The following is a 23970-nucleotide window of genomic DNA, read 5'->3' as shown; positions in this document are numbered from 1 at the left end:
ATTGGATTTGGATTTATTATTGTCACATGCGCCCAAGTACAATGAAGAGCTTTGCTTTGTATGCAGTACAGGCAGATCAGACCGAAGATAGATCACACAGAATAAGTGGGGGCTGCAATATAGCACTAGCAATTTTCCAAATAGGAAAGGACACCACAATCTTGCCTTACCCTGAGTGCCCACAATCTCCATATGCAGGTGCGCCAACCCGCTGACGGCAGAGAGCGCCAACTTGATCAGGCCATCGACAGTGACTGTATACCTGTTCAGGTAGTCGAAGAGGGAACCGTGCTCATGGTAGTCAGACACCAACCACAGCTGAGTCCACGTCCCATTATCTGGATTGCAAACACAGTTGGGGGACAAAAAAGTTACAACGAAAGCAACACAACTTAAAAATAAAACTGACACAAGAAAGGGAGGGCTCTTCGTAGCAACTGAGGCAAAACATTCCCAATTCAGAACAACCACATTAATCATGGGAGTGACAGCAAGGGAACAGTATTCCTGCTCCATACATCTCCCAACCAAAATACTTCTCATCCTTTCTTCCTCCTGTATTGGGCCGTCAAAACACATTGGCCAAACCAGAGTGGTCAGCCGGGTGTCAGATAGGCCCAAACCTCCTGAATTTTGACTCGCTGTCTCCGATGCCAAGGCCCCAGGTTCCGGAAGGCCCTCACGCTGGAATGCCTTCCCTTTAAGAAAGAAATTCTCCGTTCTCCGTTTAAGACACCTATTCACTTATAAAAGACACACTTATTGGACCACGATTTCAGTCACTCTTCCCAAATATGCTGGGATGTGGCACACTTTCAAATTCTGGTCAGGTAATCTTTCTTTTAGCGAAAGATTTTGCTGTTTTAGGGAGAGGCGTGGGAACAGCGCAAGTCACCGCTTTTGTTTAAAACTTGCGTGCTCGGACGATAATTGAATCGCATTATTTGTCAAAATTTGTTGAGACATCAGTTGGATCCACTGAACAAAATGGAACTGGTCGCATGACCCCGCTCCCCCACCCACCACTCCTCTGTCAAAATGGCAGCTTGAGAATATCCCAAAGACACTGAATGCCAGCTAGCACTTCAGAGTGCCAAGGCAGTGGCAATGCCGTGGATCTCAAGATCAGCCGCTCCGTTCCATTTGGGGTAGCAGTGTTACCCCTTTAGGAGGTTGACACTACACACAAGATGGCCATTCAGCCAGGAACACCATGCCAAACAAAATGGCTGCCATACCTTTATTGTCTGCAGCGATGAATCCCAAAATATTTTCATGGCGTAACATGACAGTCTGGTAGATCTCTGCCTCCCTGAACCACGAGCGCTCTTCCCGGGAGGAGAAGATTTTGACGGCAATGTCTCCACCTCGCCATTTCCCACGCCACACTTCGCCAAAGCGGCCTTTGCCGATTATTTCTTGGAGGACAATGGTCCTGGCGATGGTCCGGCGCACGAACAACGGCAAGCCTGCAGGGAGAACAAATCATTGCCCATCGATTCCCAGGCCACAGGCCGCCATTTTGGTGGGTGGAGCTGCTGAAACACTTACGCAGCACCACACGGGGGAGCTATTTCTGAAGGGTGCTGACAGTAACCAGATAGGAGAAGTCAACTCTGCAAGCACAAACTAGGCACAAGACGCAGATAATGTGACCTTTTCTCTCCCCCCAGGGGAGGGAGGTGGTGATGATGAATATTGGCCAGAAGACTGGAAATACCTCTCCAGCTCTTCTTCAAAGTGGCACCAAGGGGGAGCTTGGATGTGAACCTCAAAAGTGCAGGCAAAGAATTGGGTTAATACCCCAAATGACACCAATTCAGTCAGGCAACATGCCCTCAGGGGAAAAAAAAAATCAGCTGGCTTTCCAGATGCAGATCACCGCCATGTGATTGCACACAGAGAGGGGGAGAGTGTGGGAGCACGTGCAGAACAGCAACGTCAACAGCCATGGTGGCTCTCAGAGAACACATCCTTGGAGTCTCTCTGACCACAGAGTCAGCACCTTCATGAGGGGGAAGAGACCACGGGGGCTGTGGAGCAGTAACACACCACGTGGGAGTCTTCATGAACAGGGGTCGTGGGCCATGTTGAGGGGAGGGGAGGGGAGGCGAGGGGAGGGGAGGGGAGGTGAGGCAAAGAACACATTGCCCACCCACCAATATCGTCCCCTCACCCAGCCACCCCCTCAGTTCACACGGCAACCCTGAGTCCTACCAGATCCTGAGCCTGAAGTGGTCATATCGAACATGAGGTCCTTCAACGACTTCCCCTCAGAGACGTACATGTGGTCGCAGGACGGCTCCTCCATATCCAATTGGTTGCGGTCATGGTAGGCTCGCTGGTGATGGTAGTGGCACAGGAAAACCGTCACCATCAACAGCACACACAGGAGAAACACTGGACCAGCAATTACTGCAGCTAACTCCACTGGGCCCCAGCCATCAAATGCATCATCTGTTGGACCTGGTGTTGGGGGTAAGAGACAATGAGAAAAGGCAGCAGTTAATTCAATCAAAATGTCTGCGGTTACAAACATGTCAAAATGGCCGCTCACACAGCTCTCAACTTCAAACAGGACGTTGCTCCCACCAACGTGGAATTAAATTGTCAAACATACATCGGGGGCACTCTTCGGTGTTTAGTCACAACCCAAGTCCTGGGAAAATGATGCCAACCCCAACTTTCCATCGTGCCACTCATTGATAGTGACATAGGAGGCTGGCTGCCAGATCCTCAGTTTGGACTGTGGCACTGCCTAAAATCAACAAAACGCTCACAGCCACCCACCCCTTGCACGTCAAGAGTAATACCAGGAGGTCTTGCCACCAGAAGTATGGTGAGAGAGGTTGGAAAGCACCTGTCCAAAAGATGGGTACACAGGAACATGGCACTGACCTCATGTACTTACCCCTCAAACCCATGGTGCCACTTGATATTCAAGAGGATAAAATGATGGTACCAACAGCACATAGATGCCCCCCACCCAGTGAAGCTGTACAGTGCCAGTAAATACCCACAGCCAGAAGGTCAACAATGCCAAGCACGACCCTTCTGAAGAATTGCAGCCTCCAACCATCATTGTAGGGCAGAAAAAGGAGAAAATTCCCTCAGCAAACCAATTTGCCATTTGCGCACATGCAGCTCAAGCCCAGAGGAACCACAACAAAATGGCGGCTTCGGAGCAGTAGATCCAACTGAATAGGGAGGTGGTGGCACGGGACGACTTGTGCCCCCACGCACCCCACCCTCGACTTTATCAACTAGTCACCGGGGAGGGAGGGGGTGGGGAAGAAACATCACTTATTTTGCCTGAAAGGTTTGCGCTGGTTGGTTGGCAAACAGATTCTGATTGGTTTAAAAAAAAAACGTTGCTGCCATGGAGAATGCACTCATTGATGGCAATTGACAGTTAACAGTCACGCTTCGACGAACTTCAGGAAAGACAAGGCACGAACTAGCAAATGGCTGCCATTTATTTTGTGGAGTTGAAACAGGTGCAGTACACATCCACGTTCTCTCTATCTATGCAAAGAGTGGGCCCCTTGCATTCGGATAGGTAGCTTCTGGCGCATGCACGAGCTTGACTAATATTGCGATATGGGTTGTCAGCATAATGCTTTACGCACACCGGATTAGCCAGCAAATATTGTCCAATTGCAGAACTCCATCTAACGTTGGGTGCTTTACAAGTGCAGATGGTTGGGTGCAGCCAGTACTCGTCTCATCTCGGATGCGCTGTTTGATATAGGTCAGTCTGTAATTTGGGACAGACTGCCCACATAGCTGGCACTGAATTTCACATACTACACTCAGTGGCACCATCCTATTGGTGGCAAACCCCTCCTAACGTTGCTGCTGCACAGTGTCATGCAACCTTTTGAGACATCTTGGCACCTTTCAGACTTTAAGCCCAGGGGTTTGGGGTGGTATACAAGAAAACGATCAGATTAGGTTAACGGTTATCCAACAGATGGCTTTTATGCACCATATTTCAGTGCCAGGTTTACATGGTGAACAAATATTTCAGGGCCTTTTTACACCATCACCAATAGAGCCCATATTATCCTACGTGGAACTGTAGGAATCTCAATTGACCAGTGAATGTTGGTTTGCACTCAACAGTAGGGGAGAACATCTGGCCAATTTTCTCAAGTAAAGACACACACACAAAAAAAAAGTACATATTGTGCCAGTTTAAATTCAAGATGGGCAATAGCCATTTCTTGGTTCCTTTTTCAAGATAATGCCCTGAGCAGCCTGATGAAAAATTTAACAGAGTGCGGCTGTTAACTGTCAATCAACAGCAATAGGGGCATTTTTTCATAGAAACACCTCGACCAGAGTCCAATCGGAACTCCCATCCTCCTGCAGGAGGAATGTCAGCTTTCCCTTCAAATTGGTGTTCTCGCAGACTGTCCTGATGAGTGGCAAGATGAAATGCTTTAAACAAAGTAGGTCTTGTTTTCTCAATTCGCCTTCATTTAGCGCACATCTCAGCAGGCTCCCTCCGCAATATTTCAGGGCCAATGCACCACCTTGAAATGCACTTGCTGTTGGCACGTAGGCAAACACTGCCACCATTTTGCGCACAGCCTTCCCAAACAGAGGCAAGATCGAGAGACAGTTACACAAATCGTTCAGTCGTTGAGGGGGGGACGTATTTTTAAAAACGAATTGGCCAAGACAGCAGCTCACTTGTCTTTTCTTTTAAAAAAAAAGGATAATAATGCATAAATACAACCTGATACAGGTCTAGGTAGGCCTCAATTAAATGTCTCAGAACAACAGGCGATTGGACAGAAATTTAGGAATGCCCATGTGCCAATACCACTCTGCAAGTTATAACAAACTTGGTTGAGTGTTTTGAGGAGCTAGGTAGACATAGGACACAGCCTTCTTTAAAACCAGAGCAGGCTGGGTGTGGCTTGGAAGTCAATGGGCCCTAGAGTGCTTCAAACACATTCCCTCAACTGCACAGGATATATTTGACCCTGGCTTCAGTTGGCAGGACACCTCAGAGCAGTGACAAACTATAGCCCTCGTTTTGCAATACAGTGCTTCCTGCTTAGGGGCTCTGGGTCATAGATTGGGCACCTCACTCAACATGCATAGCCCCAAAACACCCCCAGCCCAAAATCTGACCGCTTAGACAACCAGAGATGGTGCCAGCATGGGAGCAACGAGAGCACACAAACAGCTTTTAACTTCAAAACCCCAGTGCCCAGTTGCTGAACACACCAGACTGGGCATAGTTAGCCCAGTCTAAACCAATCCATTGGTATTGTGTGCTGGCAAGACCTGCCCAGCAGGCAGTGTTGAAACCAGACAATAGAGGCAAAAACAGGCATGGAAAGGCAGTACTAATCTCCCGAGGAGCGTATGGAAAGCCGCTACTGGGGAAAATGTGATGGGAGCTCACAAATCAGGAGTGCCGAGGGTGGACTGGCCATTTCTTGGGAGAGAGGACGGTGGCAGCAGGGGGCCGCCAGAACCCTGAGCTCAGGAGAGGGGCGAGGGCAGGTACAGTAATAAGTTACTGGGAGCTTCCCTGGAACCTACCTTCTGGAGGAGGTAGCTCCAGGTTGTTGCAGAAGTCTTTGTAACAGCAGATTGTAGTCACATACTCTTTGTTATTCCGACAGTAGATAGGTGGAACCAAGTCTTGGGGCCGCACGCACACTCTGATCTCGTGCTCAACGCCCCCAATTCGGGAGAGGGAGGCCAGGCACGCCCCATCTGTCTCACAAGTTTGGTTTGTCTTCAAACAATCCTTACAAAAGCACTTCAACGCTTGAAAGAAGAAAAAAAGAAGCCTTTTAGACTCTCACAGAAAAAGAAATCAAATGGACTCTGATCCCACCTGCAGTGGCCTCAAGGCCCATCCAGGGCAGAGAAGCCAACTTTAGGATAATAGCTATTATCATGTCAGTCAATACAATTGGGCGCCATCACAATGCAGCACATTTGTGGGACTCATTGGAGTGGGGAGGGTTTAAAAAAAAAAGCCAGCCACCCAGATCCCACAAAAAAAAACCTCAAATGGTTCCTCTTACAGCAAAACAAAGCAAAGTCAAAATCAAAACGTTTCCTGTATCCCCAACCCCTCACCGGCCACCCTGCACCCTTCCTGATTTCAGCCAACTTCCAGAGTCCTCAATACCAGTCCAGGAACGCACCAGTTACAGACAGAGCTCCCCAGACATCGACACCGGGGCCGCCCCACGCTCAGGGTAAAATGGCGCAAGCTGAAAGTTGCGCATGCACAGAGCACACAAGATTGCAATGCAGCGAGGCTTCGCTTTAGCGCGGAGACACAAGACAGATTGGAGTACGGGACCTAATACCACAGCAATCACACCCACAGGGTTAAACAAAAGATGGCCCAAAGTCAAACTCCATTCATCGTGCAGACAAGATAAATTCAATCAGCCTGGGCCTTACAATGATAAATCCTCTGTTTCCCACCTCACTAAAAACACAGAACAGTACAGCACAGGAACAGGCCCTTCGGCCCATGTCTGTGCTGACCATGATGCCATTCTAAGCCAATCCCATCTGCCTGCACACGGTCCATATCCCTCTATTCTCTACCTGTTCACGTGTCTGTGTAAATGCCTGTTCGATGCTGCTATTGTATCGGGTTTTACCACCTCCCCCCAAGCAGTGTGTTCCAGGCACCTACTACGGTCTGGGTAAAAGGCTTTCCTTGCACATCTCATTTCACTTCACCCCCCGCCCCAAACCATAAACCTACTCCCTCTAGTATTTGACATTTCCACCCTGGGAAAAAAAAAGACTCCAGTCGCCCACCCTATCCATGACCCTGATAAAGTTATCAGGGCTGCACACAATGCTCCAAATGTGGCCTCAGTAATGTTTTATACAGCTGTAATGTGACCTGCCACCTTGTATACTCAGTGCCCTGCCTGATGAAGGTAAACATGCTGTATTGCCCTCTTTACCACCTTACCCACGTGTGCTGCCCCTTTCAGGGAGCTGTGGGCTTGTACCCCAAGATCCCTCCGGATATCAATGCTCCTAAGGGTCCTGCCCTTTACTGTATACTTTCCCCTTGGATTTGACCTCCCAAAATGCATCACCTCACCCTTGTCAGGATTAAACTCCACCTGCCATTTCCCTGCCCAACTTTCCAACTGATCTATATCCTTTGACAACCTTCCTCACCACCCATAACTCCATCAATTTTTCACGTCATCTGCAAACTTACTAATCAGACCTCCTACATATATACAAAGGTTCAAGGTTTGTGAGAAGATTTGTAGCTCGGGTGCTCGTTGTTGTGGTTCTGTTCGCCGAGCTGGAAATTTTTGTTGCAAAAAAATTTTTTGTTGCCGGAGGAAACACCACAGAAGCGCTTCACAGGAGGCTCCCAAGCACTGAGGATGTCACCTAAACAGGGGACGAAACGTTTGCAACACAAATTTCCAGCTCGGTGAACAGAACCACAACAATAAACAAAAAAGGTTCCAGCATTAATCATTGCAGAGCACCACTGGTCCCAGATCTCCAGTCAGAAAAACACCCCTCGACCCTCGGTCTTCTACGGCTAAGCCAATTTTGCATCTGTAAACATTTCCCTCCCAATTACAATCCACAGATTATAGCTGGCAATTCTAAATACAGGCAAGTAGATAAGCTGTCTAAGGAGGTGAAAGGGCAAGTTGACCCTTGATATCCACTGACACACAAAGCTCAGGTTTGTGTGTTTAAACCTGAATTCACACATGGGATTCACGTACACATTCAAAATGGTATTGCCTATTTCAACAGACTGTTTCCAAAAAGTCACATTTACTCAATCCTATCACCACTTATTCACAAAGTCCACATGACTATATCGCACGACCACAGCATAGAATTAAGGGAAGGGGCAGGAAGTTTAAGAGGGGACGCGAGGAAACCCCTTTCTCCCCCAGAGGGTGGTGAGGAATCTGGAACTCCCTGCCTGGTCAGGGTGGGAGAGGCAGAAACCCTCAGCACATTGAAGGAGGACTTCGATGGGTCACTTGCGATGTCCAAACATACAAGGCTATGGACCAAGTACCGGATAATGGAATTAGAATAGCTAGAGGGTTGATTTGGACTAGCGTAGACTCGATGGGCCGAAAGGACTTTTCTGTGCTGTCGAGCCCAGTAACTGACATTTAAACTAAAGCTCATGATCATTTTATCCAATATTTCATGCTCGCATCTCCAACTGTCAATCCATATTTTGTAATTACCAGTAAACCTGCTTCGTCTCTTTTTGCCCTTCGATTGTATGTACACACACACACACACACAGTCTCTCTCTCTCTTTTTCCAGGAGGCATATGGCGCACTTGCCTCTATTAGTCAACACATGGAACGCAAGAGCTGGGAGGTTAGGATAGGGCTGCAGATAACATTAGTTAGAGCAGAGCTGGAGGACTGTGTGCAGTTCTGGTCACTGCACTACAGGACGGATGGGATTGCACTGGAGAGGATGCAGAGGAGATTCACCAGGATGTTGCCTGGGCTAGAGAGATGCAGTGTGAAGAGAGAGACTGGATAGGCGGAGTTAGTTTTCCAGAGACAGGCAGAAATTCCATCCTGCTCCTGCAGCTACATTGAATCACCTTGCTTCGATCTGGGGCACAAACATGACATAACGGGGTCACACTAGCTTCCTCGTATCACATGACCACATAGGCAGGCGAAGGGGATGAGCACATAGAAATAAAGGAAGGCTTGCTTACAATCATATAGGGCTTTGGTGGTATCATATCTAGAATGTTGTGTGCAAATTTAGTCTTCATATTTCAAGATTACATTCAAATTGGAGGTGGCACAGCAAAAGTTCACTCAATCGATCCCATAAGGAGAGACTGAGTAAATTGGGTTGATATTCTCTGGAGTGGAGCAGAACGAGCAGGGATCTCATTGAGACAGGACTCGATTCTGAAAGGTTGGGACCAGGTCTGTACTGAAAAGGTTGCTGCCCTTTGACTGGGGTTATCTAGAACACAGGGATGGGAAGGAGGAAAGAGGTCTCAGGATGTTGGATATAAGGATATATCTCGGTTTAGTGCCGAGATCAGGAGACATGTGGGGGGGGGGGGGGGGAAATTCCTCCACTGTTGAACACATTTAAAAAAAGGGGTGGGGGTGAAAGATCAACCACAATTGTATCAAATGGAGGAGCAGATAGGCTGAATGGTTTCTTTAATGCTGCCAATACAGTGCCCTATCTTCAAGGTGAATGGAGAAAAGGTCGTTCATTTCTTCCACTGCTTGAAACAGTTTTTTCCTCTCTCTCTTATATCCAACATCTTTGGTTTACTTGGTGAACAGAAGTACTTTTTAAAAAAAAAATTATAAATGTCTCAGAGGTCTTATTTTGCTTAGCACTATTATCAGTAACAGTAAACTGGAAATTAGCTTCCAATCCCCGGCAATTACAGGGTGGCCAAGCAAGTTTCAGCCTACTCCTGCCTGTTTCTTCTATTCTTGTGAAGAAACAGCGAGTTGGACTGAATAATGGGCCAGGAGATGGAAGGAGCAATTCAGTTTCAATTCCTTTCCATATTAAATTTGTGCCCCCTGCCCGCTTGACTGATTGAGTTAGGGCAAGAGTGGGGAGAGAGAAAGAAGGGGCTCACTGCAACATTGAGATCAATTGTTGACTAGGCCTCAAAAGTGCAGAGACACCTCAGTTAGCTGGATCAACTGAACACGTTTGGAGGAGACAGAGAGGGAGAAATCAGAAATGTCGTGGGCAGTTTGGAAACAGGAGGAAAAAAGGTAAATAGAAAGAGGGCATTAGGAGACTAAATGCAAAGGTGGGAAAAAGGCTATAAACTTTGGAATGTACACAATATAACAACAGCGAGCATCGATTCACTTTGCAGAGTGATTGTCGGGACAGCCTTCCTGTGAGAGTATCCACTGGGGAGTGGAAAATCCCTCTCAAACCATCAGGAGACCACACCTCAGGCAGGGGGGGGGAATTCCAGAGCATGGGGCCCAGGCAAGCTGAAAGCACAGCCAGCAAATCACAAAATCGGGGATACTAGACAGGTTAGAACAAAACCCAGATAGAGATCGAAGAGTGAACTGAAAACAAGGCTTCAACTTTTTATTCAAAAAAAAGCTGAAGCCTCACTGGAGTGGGCACCAAAGTAGGTCAGCAAGTGCCCAAGCAGATGTAGTCAAGTGAATGCTCTGGTCACCCACCCTTTGCATGAGGTGCTCTCGGACTTACTCTCTGAAGAGTAACTTTTTGATTTTGTTGATTCAGTGTGGGCTTGTTGGGCCAAATGGCCTGTTTCTGCACTGTAGGGTTTCAATGATTAATGGGAACAAGACATTGTGAGGCCATCACCAAGGTTATGGCGAGAGCTAGCTGCTGGCAACAATCCAAATGTCAAAAACAAAAATAAAACAAATCCCATCATTTGAAAGGAACTTGTAACAAGGCTGCGCCCACCCCAATGTACAATCAGTCTGCACTCCCTCAGTGCTTTAGCAAATGTATTGGGTTGCCCTGCTCAGCGCCTCCCAGTGTCTGGGATGAATGGGTTTAGGAAGGGGTGTGTGTGTGTGTGTATATAAATAAAAAAAAATAGGGAAGCACAGCACCAAGACCCCTGGCCTCAGTAATGACATGCCATTCAGCCCATCGAGGCATCCAATACGTGGTGAAAGGGTCGAGGTAGGAGAAAGTGAGGTCTGCAGATGCTGGAGATCAGTGTCCAGAGGAGGTTGCTGGAAAAGCACAGGTCAGGCAGCATCCGAGGGAGCAGGAAAAACAGCGTTTCAGGCATCAGCCTTTCATCAGGTCTAGTGCCTGGCCACCAAGCCCAGCATTTTACAGGAAGGACTGTAAAGTTGGACACTATTTCGTTATGTTCTGCCTTTATCTTGTGTTTTGGTTCATGTGTGTGTTTTAAGATGGCGTCAAGAGTCCCAATACACGTCGCACATGTATTTTGTAACAAGATACAATGAATATTAAATCAGTGATGGTCATGGCTGATCCAATCACCCTCAACTCCACTTTCCTGCCTTTTCCCCAGTAACCGTCGATCCCCTTCCCCCCATTTAAAAAGAAAAGAAAACCAATTGGTCTGGCATCTTCCGCTTCATTCCACCCCCCCCCCCCAGCATCAACACCCAATCCAATTTCTAACATTGGTTTGGCATCCACCGACTCAGTGATCACCAGTGTCAGACCTGCACAGACACGACAGGCCCTGCGCCCTTAAAAATCACACAAGGACTTAATGCTGCCACAACGCCGGTTTGAAGTGTTAAAACAATTCCGCCATCGCGGCAGGAAGGGACCATCCCTTTTCAATCCAGAGCCTATGGCGGCTCACCTGGTCATAAGACCCAAACTCCTCCAAAAACAAAAAGGCGACCTTTTAGGGCAAAAAAAAAGGGTCAGACCTCACGTCAGCGCGCCCACAAAAGCAACCGTTCCCAAAAACAAAAACATCCACTGGCGCCTCCCAGCAGCAGCTTCCAATCGCAGCCAATTCGAGTTAGACTGCGCTGCACCCCCGCCCCACCCACCCCACTGTGTGAATCCAAGTGGTCACTCGAAGAATGCAAGATCTTTCCAAAGTCGGCCCTGCAGACTCCTGCTGGAAACCAGAATCGCCGTGACAACCGATGCCGGTCCCAGATGACCACTGGACACCCCCAATGGAGGTGCCTTTTGAGATGTAAGTCACTGCTGTTCATTGGTGCACGGCAAGCTCCCCACAACCACCTGGATAGTCTGCTTTCGCGACTGCAATTCGGGTGGAGGTGGGGGAAATTGGAGAGAAAAAAAAGAAAGAAAAAGGCAGTCCGCGGGTCACGAATAAGTCCCCATTGCTGTTCGGAAATTTGTAAGCAAGTCAGAACACAGCATAGAGCAGCCGCTCCGAACAACAGGAAATGGGTCTGGGTGGAATGCTCTTCGGTGGGTCGATGTAGACCCAGTGGGCCGAATAGCCGCAAAAAAAAAAAAAAATGGATCACAACTGCTTTGGTTGGTACACGCATCAAACCGGGACGACAGAAGGGAATCACAGAAGTGTTCCTAAGAAAAATGTTCCAAGGCACTGCACAGAAAATGTAAATCATACAGAAACAGCCACAAAAGGAAAGGGAGTAAAATGGCACCTCTAAACTTGGCCAGTGAGGTAAAAGGTAGACGTAAAAAAGCAGGAGATGTTAACAGAGGAAAATCCATGGCATCGTTCCTGGAGAGCGAAAGGGACAGCCACCAGTAAAAATGGTCGAAAAGGCAGGAGAGGTGATGGAGAAAAGGCAAGAGGGTTAGATAGCAACAGAAATGGGAAGGGGCAAAATTAGAAAAGGGGTTTGAAGACTGGGTGAGCATGGTGGGAGATGGGTGGTGTGGAGCCAATGTAGATCAGAAAACTGGGTGGGAGGGCTGGTGGTGTAGATGGTGGATGAGTGCGGTGGGATTAAGAGAACACAAGGCATGTCACTGCTGAAAATACACAGCACCCTGAACAGGAGAGGCAAACAGAGCAGTGGTATCAAAGCTGACTAAAGTTTGAGACAAGGGCTTGCATCCGAATTGTTCATCTCTTGGGGTGCATTTCCAACATTCATAAATCCTGCCCCCTCCAATTTCTTTGTGAAATATCAATCGATTCTTGACAATCCCAGTTGTGAAGACACAGAGCATGCTAATTTTTAATTCATTGCAAGCACTAAAGGTTTGGAGGGGTCAGAATAAGGGGAAGGAACAGAACTCCCGTTCCTCTTACTCAGTGGTAGATTTCCCGGCTACCGGAGGGTGGGGAGAGACAGAGCGCTGAAGATCCAAGAGGACTCATTCCAGAGCAATGTCCCATTATTCGCTTCAAAACAGACATGAAAACCAGCTCACACTGAGCACTTCCTGGCTGACACCTCAGAAGGAAAAAGGAAGGATAGCAACTTTCCAAAAAAAAAAACACCCCACCCAGCCCAGGACTCCAGACCCCAGAGCAAAGCCAGTGCCGAAGCTCATCTCAAGTTAATGTCGAAATCACCAGGGGATGATGATTATTCCAGGAATTTGACAGGAAGCATTCCCTTCTTGTTTGTGCAATCCTGGGGGTGGGGCGATGCAAGGGCAGCTGCCCAAGGCTGGGCACCATCTTGCCCAGAAACTCATTATTCACAAATCTGACTCACTAATGCTTTAAGCCCCCTTCCAGGAATCACTTACTCTCTCCTTCAGAATACCACCCCCCTCCCAAGAAATCTACAGGGGAGTGCGAGGTGTCAGCAGATAGATTTAGATATCCCCCAACATTTTCACAGCAACTCAGGCCAACAGGGCACAGGACATGGCATAGAAGGGGCTCACTGGTTGGTCCTGTTCCATTACATGACAGGCATGATTGGGTTAAAAAAAAAAAGAGTCGTAATCTCTCAGACGTTTGTCGTCTAACTCAGAAGAAAATTTTTTAAAAAGGTGTCAGAGATAGTGTTCCAGCTTTCTTCCTTGCCTGAGTCAGACTCTAAACCCTGGAGCTCAGCTGCAGAAAAAAAAAACATCACCATACAAGCGAGCTGCATCTAGGCACAGAACAGAGCGCTGCCAAAATAAAGGTGTCTCAGGGCAACTTCATTTGAAATAAAATAAAATGTACCAAAGTGTTTTATCTAAAAATCAGCCTGAATTCACTCCTAATACCAGGGCTGTCTAGTTTCAGTGCCAGCCTGAATCAAGAACTTGTAAGGCCATTGAAAAATAGGAACAGGTGGCAGCTAGTCAGCCTCTCGAGCCCACTCCGCCATTCGTTAAGATCATGGCTGATGTGGTTGTGGCCTTCACCCTACTTCTAGCCTAGAAGAAAGTGGTTATGGGTTTGGAAGGTGCTGTCTGAAGATCTTTGGTGAATTTCGGTAGTGCATCTTGTGGACAGTACATTTTGCTGCTACTGAGTGAGTGTCAGTGGGGGGAGGGAGTGGATGTGGTGCCAATCAAGGGGGCTGCTTGGTCGTGGATGGTGTCAATCTTCTTGTGTTATTGGAGCTGCCCCCATCCAGGCAAGTGGGGAGTATTCCATCACACTCTTAACACCTTGTAGATGGTGGGACAGGCTTTGGGAAGTCAGGAGGTGAGCAGGTTTCCTAACATCTGACCTGCTTTGTATGGCTGCTGTGATTAGATTACATTACAGTGTGGAAACAGGCCCTTCGGCCCAACAAGTCCCTCCGAAGCGCAACCCACCCATACCCCTACATTTACCCCTTACCTAACACTACAGGCAATTTAGCATGGCCAATTCACCTGACCTGCACATCTTTGGACTGTGGGAGGAAACCGGAGCACCCGGAGGGAACCCACGCAGACATGGGGAGAACGTGCAAACTCCACACAGTCAGTCGCCTGAGGCGGGAATTGAACCCGGGTCTCCGGCGCTGTGAGGCAGCAATGCTAACCACTGTGCCACCGTGCCGCCCACTGTGCTTGTGGCAAGATGAGTTTCTGATCAACAGTATCCCCCAGGATGTTGATAGTGGGAGAATTCAGTGACAGTAACACCATTCGATATTGAGCAGCTATACTCTCCAACCCTCCTCTCAGTATGGAAGGGGTCTCCCATCATTTTTAATACTGTGATCCCCTAGTTCTGGAACATCTCCTCAGCAGTTAGTCAAAACTTGGATGTTTCCATAAGATCACCCTCTTATTCCTCTGTCCCCACACTCACTGGAGTTCAATCTACTCAACCTTTCCTCAAGATAAACCCCTTCATCCCCAGAAGACCTGCTGTAACTTGCCTCCAGTGCAAGTGGAACCTTTCCCGAGTAAGGAGACCAAAACTACAGCCCGTACTCTAAACGTAGTCTCACCAGGGCCCTGTACCGATGCACCAAGACTTGCCTCATCTTTGGTTTACAGAGGAACCTCGATTATCTGAAGGACACAGGTGGGAAGAATTTCATTCGAATGCCGGATAACAATTTAGCCAAGCATTGGGACATTGCGATCTTGCCGAGTAATGCACAATCAAATGCCAGATAACGGGCAGCACGGTGGCACAGTGGTTAGCACTGCTGCCTCACAGTGCCAGAGACCCGGGTTCAATTCCTGCCTCAGGCGACTGTGTGGAGTTTGCACATTCTCCCTGTGTCTGTGGGGGTTTCCTCCGGGTGCTCCGGTTTCCTCCCACAGTCCAAAGATGTGCAGGTCAGGTGAATTGGCCATGCTCAATTGCCCGTAGTGTTAGGTAAAGGGTAAACGTAGGGATATGGGTGGGTTGCGCTTTGGCGGGTCAGTGTGGACTTGTTGGGCCGAAGGGACTGTTTCCACACTGTAATGTAATCTAATAATCAGAGGCTCCTCTTTTATTTGCCAAACTCAGTCTCAATTATATGAAGGTTAAAAAGAAGTCAGAGGTACTTCCAGATTTTCCCCTGGTTTTCAGTGGGTGGCGGAGAGGTAGTGTCACTGCATTAGTTACCCAGAGGCTTAGGCAAATGCTCAGAGGACAGTGGATCAACTCCTATCATGACAGCTGGTGGAATTTAAATTCGGTTAATAAATCTAAAAACTGGTGAAAATAAAGTCACATTGGAAAAACCTACGTGGGCTGACGAACGTCCTTTGGGCAACATTTAGTAATAGGGAAGGAAATCTGTCGCTCTTATCTGGTCTAAAGTTAAAAATCACAACACCAGGTTATAGTCCAACAGGTTTATTTGGAAACACTAGCTTTCGGAGCGCTGCTCCTTCATCAGGTGGCTGTGGAGAATACGATTGTAAGACAATTCTTACAGAATTCTGGTTTAGACCACATAGGACTGCAAAGCCACAGCAACATGATAGAGTCTGAATTGCCCCCCTGAAATGGGGGAACAAGACACTTCGTACAAGGGGCAATTAAGGATGGGCAGTAGGGGGAAATCACAGTATTAAAAATGGGCAAATGGACAGCGATGCCCCACCTGAAAGAAATAGAGAAACGTAAAAGATCTGTAGCAAAAACAGGTGTACACCCATTGCCCATCTTGAATGAAACACTTCAATGCTTCTCTCCTGCCCCACAAACTGGTAGGTACCTACAATACAGGCCAGTCCAGATCTAATTGAATGGTGGGAATTGGTTTGAGGGGCTGAACGGCTTCCTCCGCGTCAATGCACAACAGGTTTGAGATTATCTGCAGCAACACGTGAAAACAGACACTGACACAGCACAATAAAAGCCACACACACACACAGTGATCAGATGAAGCCTTACTTTACCTCATCTTGACCAAAACAAAAGCTAAATCCCCTTCAGAAATATTTCCTCGCAGAGCAGGCTAGAGAAGGCAAAGAGTTGCTGAAGGCACTGTCGAGTTCCTCCTGAAAAGGGTTGGGTGCCAAAGGACGATTACAGCGACAGCTGAGAACAGCCTAGTAAGCAGTCGCCATGACAACCGTGTTGGCTCCATGCAGTCAAGAGAGAAACAGCTGACATCCTGCTGCAGGGCCGGGGTAGAGATTGATTCAGAGTTCGTCGAGAAGCGACAGCACACACATCAAGGCTCCTCTGTCTCTCCCTTCAACCTCTTCACCCCCACAACGGGTAACGCCAGTGCTCCAAACCATATTCGATCTTGACAGTGAGGGCATGACGGGCAAACTGCCGCCTATTTCTATGCCAACAGCCAAAGCTTGCCAACTCCCTGGAGGAGATTTCACCTCATGGGTTGGAGGCCCTCTAATATAACTCTGCTACTTTCAAAAGACGAGCGAGTGAGTGAGTGAATCAAAAGACTGGTGAGCCTGACATGGTTGGTGGGGAAAACGCTAGCATCCATTCTAAAAGACTTAACAGCAGAGGCTGAGGGAGGGTGTAGAGATGCTCCATTGTGATTTGGACTGAGTGAGTGAGGGGTACGTACCTGGCAGATGTAGTAATATGGATAAGTGAGGTTATCCACTTTGGGAGCAGAAATGTGAAGGTGGATTATTCTCCAAATGGCGATAGGTTGGGAAAGTGGGAGGTCCAGTGAGATCTGGGTGCCCTTGTACACCAGTTACTGTAAGTAAGCCTGCAGGAGGCGAAGGAGATAAATGGGATGTTGGGCCTTCATAGCGAGAGGGTTCGAGTACAGGAGCAGGGCTGTCTTGCTGCAGTTGTACAGGTTAAGACTATATGCAGTGCAGTTTGAGATTCCCCCACTCCTACCTATAAAATTCTAACAGGACCAGACAGGGTAAACTCAGGAAGGATGTTCCCAATGGTGGGGGGAGTCCAGAACCAGGGGGTCACAATCTAAACAGGGTAAACCATTTAGGACTGAGATGAGGGAAAAAAAAAACATCTTCACGCAGAGAAGAGAGTTTCTACAGTGCGGCAAGCAGACATTTGGCCCATCAAGGCTAAAACACAAATGTTTTCAAGGAGTCAGATTAGTTCTTAGGGCTAAAAGAGATAGGGGGAGAAAGTGGGAGCAGGAGACTGAATTGACTGATCAGCCGTGATTAATAGGGGAGCAGGCCCGAAAGACTGAATGGCCTACTATTTTCAAATGTCCATGACATCTCATTCCCATCGCTATCCTATCCTCAGTTGCCTCCATTTTGGAGACACAGCCAACTGGGGGAAAGTAAAAAAAAAAGTAATCTAAAATTTTCTTGCTGATTTTTTTCTTTTACGACCATGAAATTAAAAACAAAAACAAACCTATTAATGCCATGATTAACTTCATCCTGGATTCCTCCAAAAGTCATTAATCCCTGGATACCTTTGTGCCCAGTATGCAGGTAATAAAGAGAGAGATGGAGAAACTCCCTCCCTATGGCCCAGGGAATCAGTAAGTATTCACAGCAGCAGGACAGACAATTTCGCCCGACTATGTCATACCATCCATCCTTACCTCACTAATGTTGGCCTAGTTTCTTTCTGCCTCATGTTCATCCAGCTCCCTCTTAAATAGACCCATAACTATTTACCTCAGTCACTTCCCCGTAGTAGCCATGTGCAAAGTCTGAACATTTGCAGGTAAAGAATTTTATCCTCAATTGGTTCGGACTACTTTCCCCATCCAAGACAAGACAGGATGAAGAATGCGGCTTGTTTTCCGCAGTTTGACCCCTAACCTCCCACAACACAAAAGTACATGGTGTTAATCTGAAACCAGAAGCCTTATGTTTGATCAAGCTAAGAACATCTCACACTCTCACTGTCTGCTATTGGCACGTGTTGGAAGGATTTGCCTGTTGACCCTCAACATGTTTGGTCACGTTGGGAATAATACTTTGCTTGACTATAAAGTCCTGGTGTGGGACTTGAAGCCAGAGCACACGCAGGGGTAGGGGATGGACAGAGACACAATCTGTCACGTGAGAGAGGACCACTATCTTCCAAATTCCCTGACAGATTCATTACTAGCCACTATATATGGGTGGCCCCAACTTTGGGCCCCATTCCACAAGTGGAAACCAGTTTACTTTCTACATCGCCTTGACTGAAGACACACAATTTAAAAAAAACATGACCTCTTTTGGCAACTCAAGGTTCTTCCAACAGCACCTTCCAAACCCCCTCAACAAGGACCAGGAGCAACAGATGCACAGGAACACCAACCCCTGCAAGTTCCCCTCAGAGCTCCTCATCATCCAGACTTGGAAATATGTCACCGTTCCTTCAGTCTTGGCTGGGCCAAAATCCTAGAATTCCCTTCCCTAAGGGCATTTAACCTACAGCACATTGACTGCAAGAAGGCAGCTCACCACCTTCTCAAGGGGCAACTAGGGATAGGCAATAAATGCTGGGCCCAGTCATTGATGTTTACTCTGCAAAACAGCAGAGATTTGGATTGGGAATGGATACTGACCCTATTCACTTTGCCTTTCAGAGTGCAGAAGACCAAAGTTATTCAACACCCACCATTAAGCCACAACAGCAAAATTAAAAGAATCTAAAAAGCAGCCGCATCCATGCAACGCAGACAAGATCTTTTAAGCAGCCAACAGTTTTCTTTACAGACTCCAAATACAAGCCCCACTACCCCTGAGAAGGGTAAATGGTTTGATTTCTCTCTCTTCCCCCCCCCGCACAAGTTAAACACTCACTGTACAGGAATGCTGACACCAGGCAGACTATACCCTGTACAGAGCTCTGGCGTGAGCCAAGCAGCAAACAGCTTGGCTACAGGGTTTTAAATGGAATGGCGCGACACAGCCAATAAACTTCTCAAAAGAAGGTGGTCAGGCTCTCCAGTCACAGGTCAGGATTATGCTCCTGCCCAAGATCCCCATGACAAAAAACAAGACCATTACACAAATGGTCAAGATAGGAAATGCAAAAGGTCAGCAAGTAGCTTATCAAAACCAGAGACCTTCAACAAACCCAAATGAATCAGGCCTCAAAAAGAGACATGGCCTAACTGAACCACCCTTCCCACCTCCAGGCCAAAGGTCAAACGTCTTCTGACTAAAAAAGGCAAACATCTCCTCAGGGCACAGGTCAGCTAACGTGTGTAAGTGTAACACCTTTCATAATCACCAAACAACCCAAAGAGCATTTAACTAAATTTGATTGAGAGACACAGACACTTTCAAAACCAGACTGAGTTCAGCAACTAATGAAGGTCAGCCATAGCAGGACAATAGGTAAATGGGATCTCAAGAAGGTTGGGGCACAGAGTTTGCGATAACACCCCATTTGATTGGGGGGGGTGGGGTGGGGGGGGGGGGGGTGAAGAAAAGTAGCCAGTAGTATTTTTCCTCACTGTTCAAGTGCCCCCAGATTAGGACGTAATGCTGTTGGTGGTACCCGCAAATGGATGTGGGTCTGGCAAACATTTAAAAACCACAGTACCAACACAGATAATTCCTACAAGAGCCAGTGCATTAAAAAGAGGGAATAAAACCAGACCAAACAAAAGCATTCTCTGCTTTAAAGAAAAAGGTCAAGATAGATTAATTCTTGTTACGTGGGGAAGGGGGTGAAAAAAGGTGGGAATGTGGATTTGAGGTCACGGTCCCGATCACATTCAATGGCGTAGTAGGCTCGACGGGCTGAACGACCTTCACCATTGCCACAATGTCCATCAAATGGCACTGGAAGCGTTCGATCAGATTGGGTTCATTTCTGGCCCAACTTGTTCTCCTTCTGAACGCACTGGGTCTTGCCATGAATGCTACCGCTCTCGGATGTTATATGTTGCTGTGTTCAATCAGGGGATAGCAAATAGTTTTTGAAATGTCATTCACAGGATGAGGGCATCACTGGCTGGGCTAGCATTTATTGAGCAATGAGGGATGGGCAGAGGGTGGTTAGGAGTCAACCAGATTGCTGTGGGTCTGGGAGTTATATGTATGCCTGACTAGGTAAGGATGACAATTTCCTTCCCTGAAGGACACTAGTGAATCCAGATGGATTCTTCCCAACAATTGACAATGGATTCAAGGTTATTGAGTCAGAGAGATGTACAGCGTGGAAACAGACCCTTCGGTCCAACTCGTCTATGCTGACCAGATATCCCAACCCAATCTAGTCCCACCTGCCAGCACCCAGCCCATATCCCTCCAAACCCTTCCTACTCATATACCCATCCAAATGCCTCTTAAATGCTGTAATTGTACCAGCCTCCACCACTTCCTCTGGCAGCTCATACATACACACACACTGCCCTCTGCATGAGAAAGTTGCCCCTTAGGTCTCTTTTATATCTTTCCCCTCTCACCCTAAACCTATGCCCTCTAGTTCTGGACTCTCCCACCCCAGGGAAAAGACCTTGTCTATTTATCCTATGATTTTATAAACCTCTAAAAAGGTCAACCCTCAGCCTCTGATGCTCCAGCCCCAGCCTATTCAACTCTTCCTATAGCTCAAATCCTCCAACCCTGGCAACACCCTTGCAAATCTTTCTGAACCCTTTCAAGTTTCATAACATCTTTCCGATAGGAAGGAGACCAGAATTGCACGCAATATTCCAACAGTGTCCTAACCAATGTCGTGTACAGCAACAACATGACCTCCCAACTCCTGTACTCAATACTCCGACCAATAATGGAAAGCATACCAAATGCCTTCTTCACTATCCTATCTACCTGCGACTCCACTGACAAGGAGCTATGAACCTGCACTCCAAGGTCTCTTTGTTCAGCAACACAATCATTGATCATTAGATTCTTAATTCCAGATTTTTAAAAAAAATTGAATTCAAATTTCATCAGCTATCAGGATTAAAACCTAGATCTACCTTGTCTTCCCAAAATGGGAAGCAAAAGTGGAAAGCTAGCTTGAAATTGGAGGCATTTACAAACTGCAGGGATTCTTGCAGCTTTGCAAGCGCAGCAATTCCTAACCAAGTCCACAACGTGGGAGAAAAAGTTTCAATTTTTCCAACATGTGGGATCAACACAGTTTAAAGTAAAAGAAAGCCTTCCCCTTGCAGCGATTCCAGTGCAGTACTGAGGGAGCACCTCACGGTCAACTCATTGCCTTTTTGCCAACATTATCCTTTCAAGGGAACATCACTGTTTATTTGCTCAGTCAGCTTAAATGGTGTGTTTAAAGCGATTTTTCTTTGACACTGCACGGTGTCTGTATAGTTAGGAGCCACATATCTGTAATGTGTGGCTTTTGTAAATGCATTGAAAATGGCAGAAAACAGCAGTGAGCCAAATATCAGACATCCATCTATCGCCTGCCCTTTAGTGTATCGCACAGATAAAACAATGCCAATTGAAGGAATACACAGATGGTGTTCCAATTTGCTTAGTTCAATTGAGCCTTACTCTCCTACATGCACATACAATCCACACTCCCCCTCCAACTCTATTTTGATTTAATCCTTGCCCTCCCCTTCACTTTTTTTGACCATGCAGCAGTGCCCTTCTCAAAGGGCACTGCTGGTCACTGGCCACTCGGGTGTTTCTTTTCTTCCTGATGGTAAAATATAAAGAGAGATTTACACACTTGTCATTCTTTGCGCACGCAGGTATAGGACGCAGTACACACACACACACACACACACCACATGGGTGCTGGGGAAAAATAAGTACAATCCACACCTCTGCCCACACCAAAATCCTTCCAATCTGCAACAGCTTTCTCGAACAACAAACAAAAACCGTGAGGGAGAAGGGGAGATGCACAAGCCAGCATACATCACCCTCCTCGAGGGGGAATTATGGGAGCACAAGATCTAGGTCCCAAAACCCAAGGGAAATGGAAATCAGACTCAAGATCACAAGCTGTGACAATTAGAAAATTATTTGCTGCAAGAGATCTGCAGACTATAGACCACAAAACACTTTTCTTAAACAAAAAAAGTAATAGAATGCCATACAGCAATAAAAATTGGGAAGAAAATTAGGCGTCAATCCTACTTTGCCATTTGATAACACTCTTGGCTGATCCAATTGCAGTGTCAACTTGCCTTTCTATCCACTAAACTCTAATTTCACTCCCTTGCCTGTCAAACATCTAAGAATCAGCCTCAAAAATAAATCACTCAACAGCCCAGACGCCACGGTCCTCTGGAAAGTTCCACAGACTGTAGCAAGTCTCAGACAAACTTCTCACTAAAATGTAAGCAGGGCTGTTAGTTTACAAATTGTATTCAGAGGACACAGGTGATTAAGAAGAAAGAGGAGTGTGCCAACATTAATTCAAGCAAAACACAAATTTCAGTCGCACAGATTTGTATTTGTACACCTACACAGAGAGTAACTGCAAACAAAAACCCCTACGTCTTATCATCACAAAGGGGACCAAGGGGTACAGGGAGAGCAGAGGGGAGGATTATCAGATCAGCCACGATCTCATTGAATGGCAGAACAAACTCAAATGGGCTACTTCTGCTCCTATGTCTTATGGTCTCCCTTGGACTTGGAAGCCAAAACAATTCTCAACAATCGCACTTTTGGAAGAGAGAGTTATTCTACCTCCTGTAATAAAGATGCCATGACACTAGTCCAAAAATAAAAGAGCAAAGATCTTTGATGTCTTAATATTTGCAATTAACTTTGAAATTGCTGTGCCAGGGAGCAGGTGGGGACAAACTTCTGCTCTTTACTGACAAATGGAGTAAAACTTTGAACAGGCAAGCACTCATGAGCAGCTTGGTCTGTTCCACATAAAACATGATAAACAGATTCACACGGTGGTGTGAAAACCTGCAGAGTGAAATTCCCATTCAGTGGTAGGACTGTCTCATATGGCAAAACAAAAATGGAAGTTGAGATTTCAGGGCAAACAAAAGCATAAAGTGCTGAAGAAACTCAGTGGGTCTGGCAGCATCTGGGGAGTTAACATGGAGTCCAGAGGGACTCATCTTCAGGACTGGAAGGACACAGTGGTATGGAGGTGCCGGTGTTAGACTGGGTGGGTGGACAAAGTCAGACATCACACAACTCCAGGTTAAAGTCCAACTGGTTTATTCCATACATGTACCACCCTCTGCGTGAAAGCGTTGCCCCTTAGGTCTCTTATATCTTTCCCCTCTCACCCTAAACCTATGCCCTCTAGTTCTGGACTCCCCCACCCCAGGGAAAAGACTTTGCCTATTTACCCTATCCATGCCCCTCAATTCTGTATACCTCTATAAAAGGTCACCCCTCAGCCTCCGACGCGCTAGGGAAAAAAAGCCCCTGCCTGTTCAGCCTCTCCCTGCAGCTCAAATCCTCCAACCCCGGCAACATCCTTGTAAATCTTTTCTGAACCCTTTCAGGTTTCACAACATCCTTCAGATAGGAGGGAGACAAGAATTGCACGCAATATTCCAATAGTGGCCTAACCAATATCCTGTACAGCCGCAAAATGACCTCCCAACTCCTGTACTCAATATTCTGACCAATAAAGGAAAGCATACCAAACACCTTCACTATCCTACCTGCGACACCACGTTCAAGGAGCTATGAACCTGCACTCCAAGGGTCTCTTTGTTCAGCAACACTCCCCAGGACCTTACCATTAAGTGTATAAGTCCTGCTAAGATTTGCTTTCCCAAAATGCAGCACCT

At 47.0% G+C, this 23970-nt stretch overlaps 1 protein-coding gene and 1 long non-coding RNA gene across 3 annotated transcripts in view; one reads left to right on the top strand and one right to left on the bottom strand.

Moving 5' to 3' along the window:
• Positions 1 to 23970, bottom strand: part of LOC122543396 (activin receptor type-1B-like) — a 56198-nt gene that overhangs the window by 10707 nt on the left and 21521 nt on the right. Inside the window, exons 2-5 of one of the 2 annotated variants that reach the window (XM_043682096.1) lie at positions 5563 to 5793; positions 2218 to 2466; positions 1239 to 1469; positions 171 to 338 (exon numbers count right to left, since the gene is read on the bottom strand). In XM_043682096.1, the coding sequence (XP_043538031.1) occupies positions 171 to 338; positions 1239 to 1469; positions 2218 to 2466; positions 5563 to 5793 (879 nt within the window). The remainder of the gene's footprint in view (positions 1 to 170; positions 339 to 1238; positions 1470 to 2217; positions 2467 to 5562; positions 5794 to 23970) is intronic. The other variant, XM_043682097.1, reaches the window with a different exon arrangement.
• Positions 11394 to 23970, top strand: part of LOC122543397 — a 16682-nt gene continuing 4105 nt past the window's right edge. The window contains exons 1-3 of the long non-coding RNA XR_006310012.1: positions 11394 to 11711; positions 17752 to 17808; positions 18853 to 19016. This is a non-coding gene — a long non-coding RNA (uncharacterized LOC122543397). The remainder of the gene's footprint in view (positions 11712 to 17751; positions 17809 to 18852; positions 19017 to 23970) is intronic.

This window comes from Chiloscyllium plagiosum, chromosome 43, assembly GCF_004010195.1.
Source record: "Chiloscyllium plagiosum isolate BGI_BamShark_2017 chromosome 43, ASM401019v2, whole genome shotgun sequence".
In the NCBI taxonomy this organism is placed as follows: domain Eukaryota; kingdom Metazoa; phylum Chordata; class Chondrichthyes; order Orectolobiformes; family Hemiscylliidae; genus Chiloscyllium; species Chiloscyllium plagiosum.
The sequence above is the reverse complement of the archived record's forward strand: the minus strand, read 5'-3'. Positions and strand labels throughout refer to the sequence as shown.